At 60.9% G+C, this 14,844-nt stretch overlaps 2 protein-coding genes across 4 annotated transcripts; one reads left to right on the top strand and one right to left on the bottom strand.

Annotated features, from left to right (window-relative positions):
• Positions 1-88: 88 nt before the first annotated feature.
• Positions 89-1,642, top strand: TMEM223 (transmembrane protein 223). Its single transcript, XM_045025542.1, has 2 exons — positions 89-491; positions 1,129-1,642. The coding sequence occupies exons 1-2, from the start codon at positions 113-115 to the stop codon at positions 1,419-1,421; spliced, it is 672 nt and encodes a 223-aa protein (XP_044881477.1). The 5' UTR covers positions 89-112; the 3' UTR covers positions 1,422-1,642.
• A 171-nt stretch (positions 1,643-1,813) lies between these two features.
• On the bottom strand, positions 1,814-14,826 carry LOC123375015 (serine/threonine-protein kinase D3-like). 3 transcript variants are annotated; one of them, XM_045025538.1, is made up of 19 exons: positions 14,700-14,826; positions 12,897-13,357; positions 11,082-11,220; positions 10,662-10,790; positions 10,125-10,279; positions 9,553-9,748; positions 8,757-8,840; positions 7,648-7,792; positions 7,239-7,362; positions 6,788-6,865; positions 6,395-6,644; positions 5,658-5,686; positions 5,353-5,425; positions 4,854-4,960; positions 4,285-4,446; positions 3,573-3,671; positions 3,024-3,291; positions 2,560-2,645; positions 1,818-2,233 (listed from the first exon to the last, which is right to left on the bottom strand). In XM_045025538.1, exons 2-19 carry the CDS (start codon positions 13,035-13,037, stop codon positions 2,042-2,044), a joined length of 2,457 nt encoding a protein of 818 aa, XP_044881473.1. In that variant the 5' UTR covers positions 13,038-13,357; positions 14,700-14,826; the 3' UTR covers positions 1,818-2,041. The 3 variants fall into 3 exon arrangements, with proteins under 3 accessions (XP_044881475.1, XP_044881473.1, XP_044881476.1); XM_045025541.1 differs by lacking the exons at positions 12,897-13,357; positions 14,700-14,826 and adding an exon at positions 12,658-12,820 and having other exon boundaries at positions 1,820-2,233; XM_045025540.1 differs by lacking the exons at positions 8,757-8,840; positions 14,700-14,826 and having other exon boundaries at positions 1,814-2,233; positions 12,897-13,677.
• Between the last annotated feature and the right edge of the window lie 18 nt (positions 14,827-14,844).

Genomic DNA, 14,844 nt, shown 5'->3' with positions numbered 1-14,844 from the left:
GGCAGGGCTCAGAGGAAGGAGCCTCCTGCCCCTACACAGAAGCTCCGGGTTCCTAGGTAGGAGGAGCCGTGATGACTACAAGTCCCAGACGCCCCCGCGCTCCAGCGGCGAGATGGCGGGGGCCGAGCAGCTGGGGCTGTGGGGACTGCGCTGCTGCACGTGGAGGGTGTGGGGCCCCTGGGCCTGGCTCAGCGGTGCGCGGGGCTTGGCGGGCCCGGCGCGCGGGACGTCCCCCCTGGACACGCACGTGCCCCGGGACCTGCTGCTGTTCCGGCACGAGCGGGCCCGCTTCTTCCGCCTGCTCGGGCTGTTCTGCGCGGGGCAGTTCGCGTTCTGGGCGTACCTGGCGCATTTCGCCTTCAGCGAGCTGCGGCCCGCGGGGCGACCCGCGCCCAGCGCCCGGCCCGCGCCCACCCTGCCCGGCGGGGCCTCGGTCAACCCCGCCTCCAACAAGTGGCGCTACGGATTCACCGTGTCCTGCCTGACCGTAGGTGAGAGCCGGGGGCGGGCCCCGGGGAGAGAGGGACACCCCCCCCCACGAGGCGGAGCAGGCCCCAGGGAGAGAGGGATGTGGGGGGCAGGGGATTCCCTCCCTCTGTGGCAGCACCCAGGGAAAAGGGGAGCACAGGCACAGCACTCGGGCAGGGGGAACCGGTGATTCCAGTCCTTGCATCCTGGGGAAGTGGGGGAGGGATAAGCCTTAGGGAAGCATGAACCGAAGACACCGGTAATGGGGTTCCCCTCTCCCCACAAAGGAGAGAGCCCACCCTAGGAGTGGTGGTCGGTGACAGGGAGCTGTCTGGATCTGAGTCCAGTTCATTGCCCTGGGGAAGAGGGATCTGGGACCAGAGCCTGGTTCTGCTCCCCAGCTGGGCCTGGGCCACCTGGAGCAGCTGAGTGGAATCAGGCTTCTGAAACTCAGAGCCAAATCCTGCTGCTGGGAGATGGGGAGACTGCGCTCCCCACATTGCTGATGTCCCTCAGTTCTAATCTGCAGCCCCCTGGTATCAGCCTTGGGCTCCCACTCAGTTTTGCTAGTGCCTCCCAACGCACAGCCTCCGCTAAACTAGTCTGGGTATCGTGGATGGCATCTGGGGATTTCATTTTCTCTCTTTCTCCCCACCCCAGGTTCACTGATCGTGGCTGCTGGCTTTGTGTATTCACGCCGCTCGGTGTGGCAGGTCGTGCTGCGCCAGGGGGGACGGGATGTGACCCTCAGCACCTACTATCCCTTCGGGCTGAGCTCATCTTTCACCGTGCCCCTGCGCCAGGTCTCCTGCATGGCTCATCGTTCTGAGGTGCCTGCCATGATTCCCCTCAAGGTTAAGGGTCGGCCCTTTTACTTCCTTCTGGACAAGCAGGGCCAGGTCTACAACCCACAGCTTTTCGACCTCACAGTGGGGGCTTACAGGAAGCTGTGATGGGGGGAATGAGGGTGCTTCCCACTGCTGGAGGATCCTGTGGGGTGGCCACTGGACAGTTAAAGAAGAGTTTCCAGATTGGGGGCAATGGACAGATTCACACCGCACCAACCTCCTGCCTTTCCCTGAGGACAGCAGGGCCCAGCCCCGTTGAAGGGGGCACTACGTCCTGGAGGGATGGGGCTCTAATTGTGAGCTTTTGAAATAAATGTGAAACTGTGGAGCAGCTGCTGTGAATGCTCTGCCAGCCATGTGTATCTGAGGCTGGCAGGGTTGGGAGGTGTTGTTCATATGCAGGGCAGCTGATCAAGGAGCAATGGACTAGGGATACTAAGATGGATGGGATCAGTGGGGAAGGGGAGGCACGCACTCTGGTGGGCCTTGGGCTCAGAGTCGGGGATTTAATGTTGGAGGGGTCTGAGCTAGGGCAGCATTTGTGCAGGGGAATCTGAGCCTGTGGACCCCCCACCCACATGTGAACAGGCTCCAGCAAGACAGGCGCGCACCCTGCACAGACTACATGGTGCCATGTTTGGGGGAAATCAGTTTATGGGGACAATGTGCTGAGGGGTCCCCGCACCCCCCACTTCCCATGAGTAGTGAGTCCTGCGGGGGAGGGCTCAGCTCCCCTCGTCTGCATTGTCGCTGTCCCCTTCCTCCTCCAGGCTGGGCTGAATGGTGAGCCCTGATGGCCAGGCCAGCCCCTGCTCACGGGCGAGGCGCTGCCAGCGAGCGTCTTCAGTTGGATGGGTGAGGTAGCGCTGCCCCACACGGGTCTCCAGCTCCCGCAGGGCCAGCCAGGTCTGGAAATCCTGGAGGGAATGGAGACAGCTCATCAACAGGTGCTGGGGGGAGTCCAGGCTCCTCCTATCAGGGATGCACCGTGTGCTGAGGAAGGGAACTACAGGGGATGGGAAGAGCTAGGGAGGGGGTTGAGTTAGCCATTTACTGTTGGGAGGGGGGACTGGAGACGGGGGTGAAGCTGGGCAGGGGAGAGCAGGGTGTTTTGTTCTGGGGTGGAGGGAGATTACGTGGAGCTAGACAGTGCAAGGGGATGGAAGAGGTGTGTTGTGGGGTGTGGATTGTGGGACAGAAGGTATCTGCAGGCAGGGATGTGGGTGGGGTGGATGGAAGGTACCTGCAGCCAGGGGTGGTTCAGCGCCTTGTTCACACTCAGTCGCTTCCTCAGCTTCACCTGCAGCAGCTGGTGGATGAGGCTGACAGCTGGGAGGGAAGGAGGAGGTTACATAGGCCAAGACCTCTCCCCTGCTCCTCCCCCCAGGGAGCACAGCCTTTGGCTGCCAGGGCCTGCAACATCCAGATTTCCTGGAGGTGCCCTAGGGCTGCCGCAGGTACATACAGGCCATGTTCTGGAGGTGCAGGGGCAGTGTGCTGCGAGTGGCATGCCGTGGGAGAGTGGGGGGTCTCGCCCTTGAGGGAGATGCTGGCCCAGGTCTGCTGGGAGTACAAGAAGGCCTGTCTGGAGGTAGGTGGCAGTGTGACGTGCAGGGAGGGTCTTACACTCGAGGAAGATGTTGGCCCAGGCCTGCTGGGAGTACATGATGGCTGCAGTGTGGAGGTGGGGGAGCAGGGGTATCTCACCCTCGAGGGAGATGCTGGCCCAGGTCTGCCGGGGATACATGAAGGCCGCGTTCTGGATCTGATCATTGACGTCCTCCTCCTCGTTGAAGGGGAAGGTCCCACTCAGGCTGACATAGATGATGACGCCCACAGCCCACATGTCCAGGGCGCGGTTGTAACCATGTTGCCGTAGCACTTCGGGCGCCAGATACGCCGGGGTCCCCACCACCGAGCGCCGGAACGATGACTCCTCAATGATCCGGGCGAAGCCAAAGTCACAGAGCTTCACCTGAGGGTTAGCATGAGAGTAGGGAATATGGGGCATTTCCCTGCTGGGGGCCTGACTGAGGGGACTGGCTGGCTCGGGGTAGGGGCCTCTCCCCTCTAGGGGGCGCCAGCTCTGGTCTGGCCCCAGGTTGGTAATACAGTTTTGGCTGAAAGGGGAAGGGAGAGTGGGTGGGACGGGGCAAGAGCTAAGATGGGTGTTCAGGGAGAGGGGGGTAGAGGGGTGAGGGGGTGGAAGAGGGCTCCAGGGAGGTGGGCTGGAAGGCGGGGCAGGGATTGTCCCACCTGGGGGTAAGGCTCATCCGAGGCCAGCAGCACGTTCTCTGGCTTGAGGTCACAGTGCACGATGTTCCGGGTGTGCAGGTGGCGCAGGGCAGACAGGATCTGCAAGCACAGAGGAGCATCACTGGAGGGGATGGTTACCTGCTTGGGGAGGGGGGAGAGGAGTACCTGATGGGCTCACGCGCAGACTGGATGTGGCATGGGGGCTGTTGCACGCTCACATGCGCTGGTGAGTGCCGTGTGAACCGTGAGCCAGGCATTGGGGAGCAGTGATGGGATTGTGTGTGTACGTGCACAGTGATGGCGAGGAGTGTGCAATGATGTGCAGTGCTGACGTGCACAAGTATACCACCATGCTGAGTGGTGTGAGTGATGAGCCTGGGTGTGGTACACAATGGTGACAGGTCCTCAGCGGTGGGCATGCTGGGGATGAGCAGCAATGGGGAGCAGTGCATGAGAGTGACTGGCGTGCCACAGGGAGCAGCATGTTGGGGGACGGGAGCGGTGTGCTGTGAGGGAGCAGTATATGTGGGTGTGTATATTTTCACAAGGACTCTGAGTAGTATGCAAGCTGTGATCATGGATGGTGCAGCATCATTAACATGCCCGCGGGGGACACTTGTGGGGAGCTCAGGCTGGAGGGTTTGCTTGGTGGTCCTCACTCTGCTGTGAGGCCACTCTGGGGGGTTGGGGCGGGGAGAGCTGGGGCACCCACCTGGGCAGTGAGGAACTTGGCAAGGGGTTCGGGCAGCCGCCCATTCTCGCTGGACAGGATCATTTCCAGCATGTCGCCCTGCAGCCGCTCCATCACCACAAAGAGCCGGGCGGGGCCTTCGAACATGCACTCCAGGTGCACCACGCAGGGGGAGTGCAGGCTCTGGCAGGGGAGAAGATGGAACTGCCTGAACTGGGATCCTCCCTAGCCTTGGAGCCCTTCCCTGTCCCCAGGACACACACACAGCCCAAGAACCCTCCCCCTCACTCAGACCTGCCCTTAACCCCGCAGGCCCTTCTCTGGTAGCTGGTGCTGGACTGCCTTGGAGCTCCCTCCAGGGGACAGGGCCCCAACAAAGCCCCCAGTACATCGGGGGGAGGGAGTGCTGCCTGTCCAGCCATTGTCCCCTTTCCCCCGCTGGGGCTGATGGGCAGAGGCAGCCAAACATGTCTATGGAGGAGATCTCTGGGCCCATCAGTGGTGGCCCCTCCCAGAGGGGAGTCCCCATGTTCCCCACATCCCCTCTTTTCCCACCAAGGTCTTTGTGTTTCCCACCCCCAGGGGCTCACCTGCAGGATGGAGACCTCATTGCGGAACTGATTTTCCTGCCGGGGAGGGAAGCGCAGCTTGTCGATGACTTTCACGGCCACATCCCGGCCAGATTTCCTGTGCTTTCCTGGGGGGCAGAGCAGGGGTGTCAGGGGTGGGGGGCAGAGCAGGGGTGGGGGACAGAAAGGGAGGCAGGGCCGGGGCAGGATGGGTGTGTGGCAGGGCTGGGGGGAGATATGCTGCTTTCCTGGGGGGTAGGGCAGGGGTATCAGGACTGGGGGGAGATGTGCATTGGCACACAATGGGTGAGCAGTGGGCAAACCATGCTCCTGGAAGCATGGCAGTGATGGGATGGGCATGGCTATGGCACCTGGGGAGCTGTAGTGAACACGTTTGCTCCTGAGGGGAGCACAGGCAGGCTGAAATCCCAGACTGTGGCCAAGGGGGAGGTAGGGGGATCAGCACAGAGGGAGGGGAATTATTGGAGGACATAGGAGGGGAGCTGGGGAGGGCACCTACCGCCATACACCACCCCGAACTGCCCAGCGCCCAGCACCTCGTCAGGGAAGATCTGATAGGAACGGCTGATGTCCTGGGGTGAGGGACAAGGACAGGGTTGGGGGGATTGAAGCATGGTACCCACTGGGGGCAAATCCCTGACAAGCCAGGCCTAATGCTCCTGCTACTGCCACCCCTGCCACTATGCCCTATGCCTGGCTTCCTCACCCCAACACCAGCCCCCATGTTTGCTCATCCCCTTCCCCGTGCCAGATCATGCACCCCACCACTCCTAGGGTTCCCCAGTGCCACCCTCTCCAACTCACCGCGTCATCTGGGGACTCATAGTCAGAATCTGCAGAGACAAGACACAATGGAGACATGAGAAGAACCTGGCCTGACTGGGACATCCAGACCCACTGCCTGTTGTCCTGGGAGCAGGAGCCAGACACCTCTCAGATGGCCACTGGGGATGTTTATACAGGGATCCTTCACCTGGTACTGAGATGCAACTGTCTCTGGGATATGGCACAGGGGCTGTTAATACAGGGATTTCTTGCCCAGCACTGAGATCCAGCTGGCACTGGCAGGGGCGGCTCTAGGAATTCCACCGCCCCAAGCATGGCGGCACGCCGGCGGTCGCTGGTCCCGCGGCTCCAGGGGACCTCTTGCAGACGTGCCTGCGGAGGGTCCGCTGGTCCCACGGCTCCGGTGGAGCATCCGCAGGCACGGCTGCAGGAGGTCCACCGGAGCCGCAGGACCAGCGGACCCTCCACTGTCATGCCTGCGGGAGGTCCACCGGAGCTGCCTGCCGCCCTCCTGGCGGCATGCCGCCCCAAGCGCGTGCTTGGCGCGCTGGGATCTGGAGCTGGCCCTGGGCACTGGGGTGTGGCACAGGGACTGTCAACACAGGGATTCCTTGCCCAACACTGAGGTCTGGTTGGCTCTGCAGTGCAGCATGGGGGCTGTTGAATTAGGGATGATCCCTCACCCAGCTCTGAGATGCAGCTGGCTCTGGGGTGGGGCTCATGGCTGCCTGTAGAGGGATCCCCATGGTACTCACTGGGCTCCTGGACAGAGCCATCAGGCTGGGGGTTCACGGGCCATAGGGCCTGGCGGATGGCCCTGGCCCAGGCCTTTCCAGCCTCCGCCCTTGCCCAGACCTGCCCTGGCTCCCGCTCACTGCTCTGCTCGCCCACGTAGTACACCAGGGCCTCTGTCACCAGCTCAAAGCAGGGGGGGCTCCCGCTGGATGCCAAGGGTGTCAGCCCCTCCCAGGGGCGGATCTGGAGGATCTCAGACAGCGGCAGCTCCTGCAGAAAGAGTAAGACCATTGGACAGTGGCTGGGCTCCTCTGGGGTGAGGAATCAGGAAGCGGTTCCTGCGGGGGGAGTGCAGGCTGCTTTGGACTGGGGCTTCGGGGAAGCAGAGTGCTGTAGGGAATGGGACCCCTCACCTTGTAGAACTTGCCTCCGCTCTCACAGTGGAAGAAGCTCAGGCTCTTGCTGTCCAGCACCCAGTAATGGCGCTTCCTCTGGGGGGCACAGAGATGTTATTCTGGGGGCATGTGACCATCCCATCCCAAGCCCCCCGACCTCAACATTGCCCTAAAATGAGACTGGCCAATAATCCCCCTCTCCTCTTCTCAGTCCCCACATTAACCAGTCCTGGCCAGCCACAAGCCCCACTCCCTGACACCCTCCCACCACATGCCCCATCCTGTTACTCTACCCCATCCTGCCTACCTGTGACTCCACCCCCTGATCCATCTGTGGCCCCACCCTCTGCCCATCCATAACCCCTGCCTCTCATTCTCCTGTGATTCCACACCCCCATTCCAGCCTGCCTGTGGCTCCACCCCTGACCCTCCTGTAACCCCACCCTCTCTCCCCAGCCAGGGCACTCACCATGGGGTCCCTGCTGGTGAAGTGCACCATCCATCCCTCCAGCAGGACGGCGCTGCGCCGCCTCTTGGTGTGCCGGCAGGACTGCACCACCCGCATCAAGGGGATGTAGCTGCTGAAACAGGGGCTGGTGCCAGGAGAGACAGAGACTCAGATACTGGATTCCTCAGCCCCCAAAGGTACAGCCTTCCACCACCCACCAGGCTCCCTGGGGTCAGGACTCCTGGGTTCTATGCCCATCTCTGGGAGGGGAGTGAGGTCTGGTGGTTAGAGTGGGGATTGGGAACCAGGATTCCTGAGTTCGCTGACCCCATGGGTGATCCCCTTCCCATTCTGTACTATGGAGAAGCAGGCCCAGGGGAACCATGCAGCCCCACCCCCACCCTGCATACCCATCCTGGGGGGTCCCTACCTGAGGTTGGTGTGCAGCTCTGCCTCTAGAGCCCCAGGACTGGGCTCTGTGTCCTCTGCCAGCTCATGCCCACTGGTGCCCTCCCCATCCGCCTCTCCTTCCACTGGCTCTGGCTTGCTAGATGGGCACTCTGGGCTCTCGCCATCTGTGTGGGTGAGGGGGGAGAGTGTGATACCCTGCTTTCTGCGAGGCCAGCAGGGAAAACACAACAGGGAATAGGGACTAGAGCAGGGCCACTGGGCACCAGGATTCCTGGGTTCTATGCCTGGCTCTGGGAGCAGAGTGGTGGCTAATGGTTAGAGCAGACGGGCCAGAAGCAGGGGAATGACAAAGAAGGGCTCAGGCACCCCTTGTCCCCTGACTAGAATTGGAAATTGAGCCTGGCTGTCCTGCCAGAGGGGTGACTGGGCCAAATCTGAGGGTGTGGGGTCCCTGTACCCCTCCTTGGCCCTCCCTACCTCTGCAGTCCTGGCACCCATGGGCACCCCCAGCCCCCAGGAGGGTGGGAAGATTGAATCTGGGCTTTTTGTGCTGCCTGCAGAAGAGGAGATGCAGAAAGAGGATGGGGGTCTGGGGCTCCCAGAACTGCCTGGGCTCTGGTGGGGACAGTGCTCTTCAGCCTGACAGCTCTCTGGGTGAGAGCTCAGTGCTGGGAGCAGGGTGTGGGGGTGAGCAGAGGCGGTGTAAGAAAGTAAGGGCTGGTTTGGGGGACTGGCAGGGGGTGAGTGCAGGGGGTGGGGCCTAGGGACAGGAGGGGGGGACACTAAGCTGGGGGCGAGACAGGGCAGGGAGTGCTCCGTGCCCTCTCCTTAGGAAAGTGCTCTTTGTGCCCTAGGGGGGAATCAGGACTCCCGGGTTCTATTCCTAGCACAGGGAGGGGAATGAGGGGTGGAGCTTCTGGCCCAGGCAAGCTTAGAGCAGTGGAGCCTTAATGCTGACCAGACAGGGTCACTGGGCTGTGATCCAATGCATTGTGGGATAGCAGTGCAGGGCACTCCGGGAGGGGTCAGGCTTCCCCAGTGAGCAAGCTGAGCAGGGGGCAAAGCTGGGGCTGTGAATGGGGTAGTGCTGGATATGTCCCCTCCCTGCCCCTGCGGCCCCATCCTTACCTGCTGTGCCAGGGGCCAGGCCCTCCCCCACACACTCATCCGGCACAAACTGCTCGCAGCGCTTGTGGCAGTTGAATTTACAGTCTGTGTGGGGAGAGGAGAGAGGCAGCAGGGTGGGGCAGTGGGCCAGCCAGGATCCAGCTCTCCTTTTCCTGCTGGGGTCCCTGGAGCAGTGTGGCTGGGTGCTACCTCCCACTGCGACAAAGGGGGGGTAGCTCCCCCCCTCGGAGCAATTGCCTCAGGCTCTTTGCAGACTCAGGCAGTGTTGCTGCATTGGTTACAGCAAGGGCAGCTCCTCCCTTTTATCTCTGTCCCTTGAATCCTCCCCACTTCTCCCTTTGTACCCATGATGTTCGTTCCCCTGGCATGTGTGACTGTTTCTGCTGGTTCCCTGTCAGCCCGAGAAGGGTGGGGAGAGGCCATGGAGACTGTGACTTCCAGCTCTCTGTACAGGGTTCTCTTGATAAGTGGCCCCTGAGGGGCAGGGAGGCTCCTTGTGAATGCAGCCTCACTGGGCCAGCAGACAGCAGTCAAAGGGGGCACCTTGCTGGGGTGGTTGCTGGGACATGCCATCAGAAGGAGCTTCCAGTGTTGAATGGGGAAGCGATGGGGGCAGAGCTCGAAGCTTGGTTGCCAAATTCTGTGCCCCTACACCCCAGTGGGGCCACAGTGACCCTGAAGTCAATCCCAGCAGCTTCCCAATCTAGGGTCAGGCCCCTCACCCCAATCCTGGCAGGGTCCCAGCCCGGGGTCAGCCCTGTACCCCAATCCTCTGCGTGGTCCCAGATGGTGGTACCTTTGCACTGTAGCCCCTGGCGGAAGAGCCCCTTGAGCAGGCGCTTGCAGTGCTGGCACACAGTGGGCCGGGTGTACGAGTGGACCTGGAAGGTGTGTGGCACTTTGACCCGGTTCAGATCCATCCAGTCCTTCCAGAGTGGGCGGCCAATCAGTGCAGGGCCCTGCGTCTGCTGGCCCCACTTCCAGTGACTGATCTGCAGGGGAACCAGAGTCCATGTTAGAGTGTGGTGAGTGTCCCCACCCTCCCCCCAACTCCACACTGTCCCTGTCCCTCACTGTACCCCACTTTCCAGGGGCCCAGCCAAGTTGCCAGCCACCCCCAATTCTCATTTATCCTGAGTCTCTGCCTGGCCTTCCCCATCTCATCAAACCATCACTGCAGGGGGTTAGCAGCCAGGATTCCTGGGTTCTATCCAGCTCTGGGAGAGGAGTGGGGTGCAGTGGCTGGAGCAGACATCGTATTCCTTTGCAGGGTGTATCTATCACCTCTGAAGTCCTTGATCTTCCCAACACCTAAGAGCCATCCCCCTCTGGAATCCTTCTCCTGGCTATGTTAGTCCCGGCTCCTACCTCCTCCAGGCTGCCCCCCACGTTCTGGCCAAGGATAGGAGTCCTGGGGCTGGTGGTAGCGCCCAGTGAGCGACTGGCCAGCTGGTTCCTCCTCACACCGCGGCAGTTGTTGGGGATCTTGAAGGCACAGCGCTTGTGATAGTTCAGCCCGCAGCCTGGGGAGAGGGAAGAGTGAGGACTGGGATCCCTGCCAGGCCTGGAATGGGGGGGAGGTGGGTCCCCTGGCCATGGGTCTGGGAGCCCCAGAGGGTCTCCAGGAGATTGGGCAGGCCTGGAAGGAGGGGGCTACTGGTGCGCAAAGGGCTGAGGAGTTCAGCCAGGCCTGGGGAGAGGGGGTGCCAAAGGGACCCAGGAGATCTGGAGGGAGCATTGTCTGCCCAGTGGGACCCAGGGGATCAGGCCAGGTGCAGCAACGGGGGTATGGGCACCAGAAGGACCCACGAAGGGGAAGAGGGTTGGGGTCAGTCGGAGGGACCCAGGAGACTAGGTCAGTCCCAGGGGTTGGAGGGGAAGGAGTGGACACAGATTGCTCCATACCTTGACACTTTAACCCTTGGCGCACCAGCCCCCAGAGCATCTCCCCGCAGTAGTCGCAGAAGGCTGGGGCCTTGTAGGAGTGAACAAGCAGCACATGGGGCCGGATAGTGAAATCCAAGGAAACCGAGGCTGGGGGGAGAGAGAAGAGTGAGGAAGGGGTGGGTTTGGTAGGGGGCATGGGAGTCCAGGGCCTGCCCCTCTGTGGGGAACTGCCTCCGATCTGCCCCTTGGCATGGGGACTGGCTGGGTGGGATGGGGGAATGGGACAAGGGGCCTTTCCCCTCTAGGGGGCTCCAGTTCTGATCTGCCTCAGGGTGGGAGACTGGCTGGCTCAGATGGGGCAGGGAGAGGAAGCTGAGGCCTTTCCCCTCCAGGCCCTGCTCGGCATCCACAGGCTCTGGTGCCCCAGGACTGTCTCACCCGACAGCACGACCTCAATCAGGTCCCCAGCACGCACGACACTGTCTGGCCCCAGGTGCTCCAGCACATTCTCTGATGCGGCGTCATGCCGGAATAGCATGATCTTCTCCGACACCCCCAGGAAGCCGTATTCAGGGAACTAGGAGAGAGATGGCATTAGAACCCAGGCCTCCTGGACCCCCCAGGCCTGCACTAACCGTTAGATCCCACTCCCCTTCCTGACCCAGGACTGGGAGAGGGAGGGGAGCACAGAGAGTCCCACCGCTAACACCAGCCTCCTGGATTCCTGTATCACTTCTCAAATGCTCACGTTGATACAGAAATGCTGTGTGTTCTCATTATAACTGCACTGAGCTAAAATGCAGCTGCTTCTGGGGTGGGGCATGGGGGTTGTTTATATAGGGATCCTTTAACCAGCACCAAGATGCAGCCCCTTCTGGGGTGGGGTGCAGGAGCTGTTTATACAGGGATCCCTCGCCTGGCACTGAGATGCAGCCACCTCTGTTGTGGGGCATGGTGGTTTTGTATACAAGGCTTCTGCACCTGGTGCTGAGAGGCAGCTGCTTCTGGGCTGGGCTGCATGGGTGTTTATACAGGGATCTGGCACTGACATGCAGCTGCCTCTGGGGTGGAGTGTGGGGGCTGTTTGTACAGGGCTAGTTGTATGAGACTCCCCGCTCCCTGCAGCCAGTTGAGCCCTCCCTGCAATGCCACGAATGAGCACGGAGCGGAAACAAGCTGCTCTGCTGGTTATGGCGGTTTCCTCTGTCACTTGCTCGGTGCAGGGGGACTGGGCAGCCGGGGAGGGGGCAGGCCCTCAGAGTGCAGGTAGGAGGGACAGGGCCCCGCTGACCCCAGCCGCAGTGGAAAGATTGACTCAGCATGGCTGCTGCAGCACCCCCACCCACCCAAGTGCTCCCTGTACTGTCATGAGATGGAAACTGGTGGGGAGGGGGTGGGGGGCAAAGGAAATGTGGGGGAGACAGGGAACCTTTGAATAGCCACCCTCCTGTGAATGAGAGCGCGCAGGTCCGCAGCAGGGGGGCAGGCCCAGGATCAACCCCCCCAATATTAAGGATGTCCCCTCTTTGGACCTTCGCCAGTCATCCTACACTTGGGTCACATCATCTTTCCCCCGACCTCGAATCCTGTCTGCAGGTCCCCTGGTAAGATCAGACCCCTGCCCAAGACCATGCGCCTCCCCTCCTCCCCCAAGGGTGCTGCTGTCCAAGGGCTCTGAGTGCCCATGAGGTTCCCCAGGAGCGAGCCCCCTGCAGCTTGGCAGCCCAGCACCTCCCATCTGCTACCCTATCTGTGGGACACTGCAGTCTCCAGCCCAGTGTTTCCCCCAGGCTGTGCCTCATTTAATCCGTCTCAGGAGAACAGCAAATCAATCTCCAGGCACCAAGAGGGGAGGAGGAACAGTGGTTAGAGGAGGGGAGGGCAGGATGCCTGGGGTCTATTCCTAGCTCGGGGGTGGGGGGTGGGGAGTGAAGTCTAGTAGTTAGAGCATGGCGGGTGGGAGCCAGGACTCTCGGGTTCTGTCCCCGGTTCTGGGAGGGAAGTGGGGACTCACGGTTAGAGCAGCTGGGGCTGGAAGTCAGGACATTGCTGGGTTCCACAGCTGCTCCCCTACATTCCAAGCATTAATCAGACATTGATCAAACACCCCTGGTGTCTCCGTGACCCTCCATGGGCATCTGGGCACAGCCTCTGTGATTCCTTCTGGGGGCCCCTTCCCATCCCCGCACCCTGGATCCTGGCCTTTTCACCTGCGCTTCCCTTCTCGACACCCCTCCAGCATAGCCCCATTACCTTCCTCTCCACCAGCTCCACTGCCAGGTGCCGCAGGTGCCCGTAACCCAGCTCCTCTGGGGGCAGCATGTATGACTCTCGGGACAGCCCAATCTGCAGGCGCACAGATACTGTGCCCAGGGGCTGGCACTCCAGAGCCATGGACAGCACCAGGTGCCCGGGAAAGCTGGGTCTTGTGCTGGATTCACAACCTCAGGGGACACCTCCTGAGGGTCTCACGTGGGGATGGGGCAGGGCAGGAGGCAGGAGAGAAAGGGGTCCCGTCTCGTTCCCCCCCACAGTCCCCACACTGTCTCCCTGCACCGCCTGCCCCACGGCTTCTCTGAGCTGCAGGAAATGCAGTGTTAACTCTCTGCTCCCCGAGGGACAGAGCTGTCTGCTGATAATGATGTGAGCAGTCTGCAGCCTGGTGGGTTAGTGCATGGGGGTGGGGAGCCAGGACTCCTGGGTTCTGTCTTCAGCTGTGGGAAGGGAGAGGGGTATAGTGGATTAGATGGGACAGGGGGAACCAGGACTCTCTGCTAGTATTATGGTGGTCCCCCATCAAAGCAACACCTGCATGGTAATGAATTATCCGAAGTTTGGTTCCTGGTGAAGGGGATTCACAGGGTAAGATGGGGGTGCTGGACATGGTGGGTCACCACTCAGCTGTCATGTAACTCAGTGGTTCTCAACCAGGGGTGTACATACTCTTAGGGGTACGCTGAGGTCTTCCAGGGGGTACATCAACTCATTTAGATCTTTGCCTAGTTTTGCAACAGGCTACATACAAAGCACTAGCGAAGTCAGTGTAAACTAAAATTTCATGCAGCCGATGACTTGTTTATACTGCTCTATATACTGTCCGCTGAAATGTAAGTACAATATTTATATTCCGATGGATTTATTTTATAATGTGGTAAAAATGTGAAAGTCAGCAATTTCTCAGTAACAGTGTGCTGTGACACTTTTGTATTTTTGTCTGATTTTGTAAGCAAGGAGTTTTTAAGTGAGGTGAAATTTGGGGGTACGCAAGATAAATCAGATTCCTGAAAGGGGTACAGTCATCTGGAAAGGTTGAGAGCCACTGATCTAACTCAACCCCAATTACTTTCATTCATTGCACTGATGTAGGGTCCCTGTCTGATCCCCTTGACTCCTAGTGTCAGTCGAGAGTCACCCATTGACTGCAGTGGGTCAGGGCCCGATTCTATCTCAGATTCTCTGGCTGAAACTGGAGTCACCCCCTCCCCAAGTGGCATCGGAGCCAGCTCCTTGTCTCCACACCCTCAGCTGGATCTGTCAGGAGCGATGGGCCTGCACAGGCACAGGGGCAGTGGGTGGGGGGGGGAATGGGGATGGGCTGGAGCTGTCCTGCTCGGACCCAGGTTAGGTTCTCTGGCTGAACAGCATAGGCCAGAGCTCCCAGTACAGTCCAGATTCAGGAGGGAGGGGATAGGACCCTTCATCACAGTTGGGGGAGGGGAGGGCAGGGGAGAGGAAGTGAAAGCACCAGGGGCTGCTATTGCAGCCGGTCAGGGAGCTGCGATAGTGCTCCCGCTCCTGTTCTACACTCCTCCTGGCCCCCACCCCACTCTGCAGACTCCCTGCCCTACCCCTCCACACAGACACCCACCCCATCCCGGGCCTCCCAGCCCTCTCACCCCACCCTGGGCCTGACACAGAGTCCTCCCCAGACAGCTAGGCCCTACCCCTGCCTGCTCTGCCCTTTCACAGAGCCCCTGCCCCCCCTCCACCTCCTACTCTGCTCCCCCCACAGACACTCCCCCATCCCCGACTCCTCTCTACACTCTTAGGCCTCACCTTGCCCTGCCCCCCTGACCATGCTCTGCCCCCCAGCTCCTTCTTGGGGCCCAACCCAGGCTCACTCCATACTGCCAAGCCCCATCCTGGCCCTACAGGGCCCCCCTCCTAGGCCCCTGCCCTGTCCTTTCCCCTCACTGTGGTG

The sequence above is a fragment of the Mauremys mutica genome, chromosome 7 (genome assembly GCF_020497125.1).
Source record: "Mauremys mutica isolate MM-2020 ecotype Southern chromosome 7, ASM2049712v1, whole genome shotgun sequence".
NCBI classification, from domain to species: domain Eukaryota; kingdom Metazoa; phylum Chordata; order Testudines; family Geoemydidae; genus Mauremys; species Mauremys mutica.
This window is presented reverse-complemented; position numbering and strand designations above follow the sequence as displayed.

What these genes read in the sequence shown, in the direction of transcription:
- LOC123375015 (XM_045025538.1), bottom strand. Translation starts at nt 13,037, where the DNA reads ATGGCTCTGGAGTGCCAGCCCCTGGGCACAGTATCTGTGCGCCTGCAG. An exon ending in ATGAGGTCTCCATCCTGCAG is followed by an intron (nt 4,447 to 4,853) that starts GTGAGCCCCTGG and finishes CTCCCCTGCCAG; the next exon opens with AGCCTGCACTCCCCCTGCGT. An exon ending in CCAAGTTCCTCACTGCCCAG is followed by an intron (nt 3,672 to 4,284) that starts GTGGGTGCCCCA and finishes CTGTGCTTGCAG; the next exon opens with ATCCTGTCTGCCCTGCGCCA.
- TMEM223 (XM_045025542.1), top strand. Translation starts at nt 113, where the DNA reads ATGGCGGGGGCCGAGCAGCTGGGGCTGTGGGGACTGCGCTGCTGCACG. An exon ending in CGTGTCCTGCCTGACCGTAG is followed by an intron (nt 492 to 1,128) that starts GTGAGAGCCGGG and finishes TCCCCACCCCAG; the next exon opens with GTTCACTGATCGTGGCTGCT.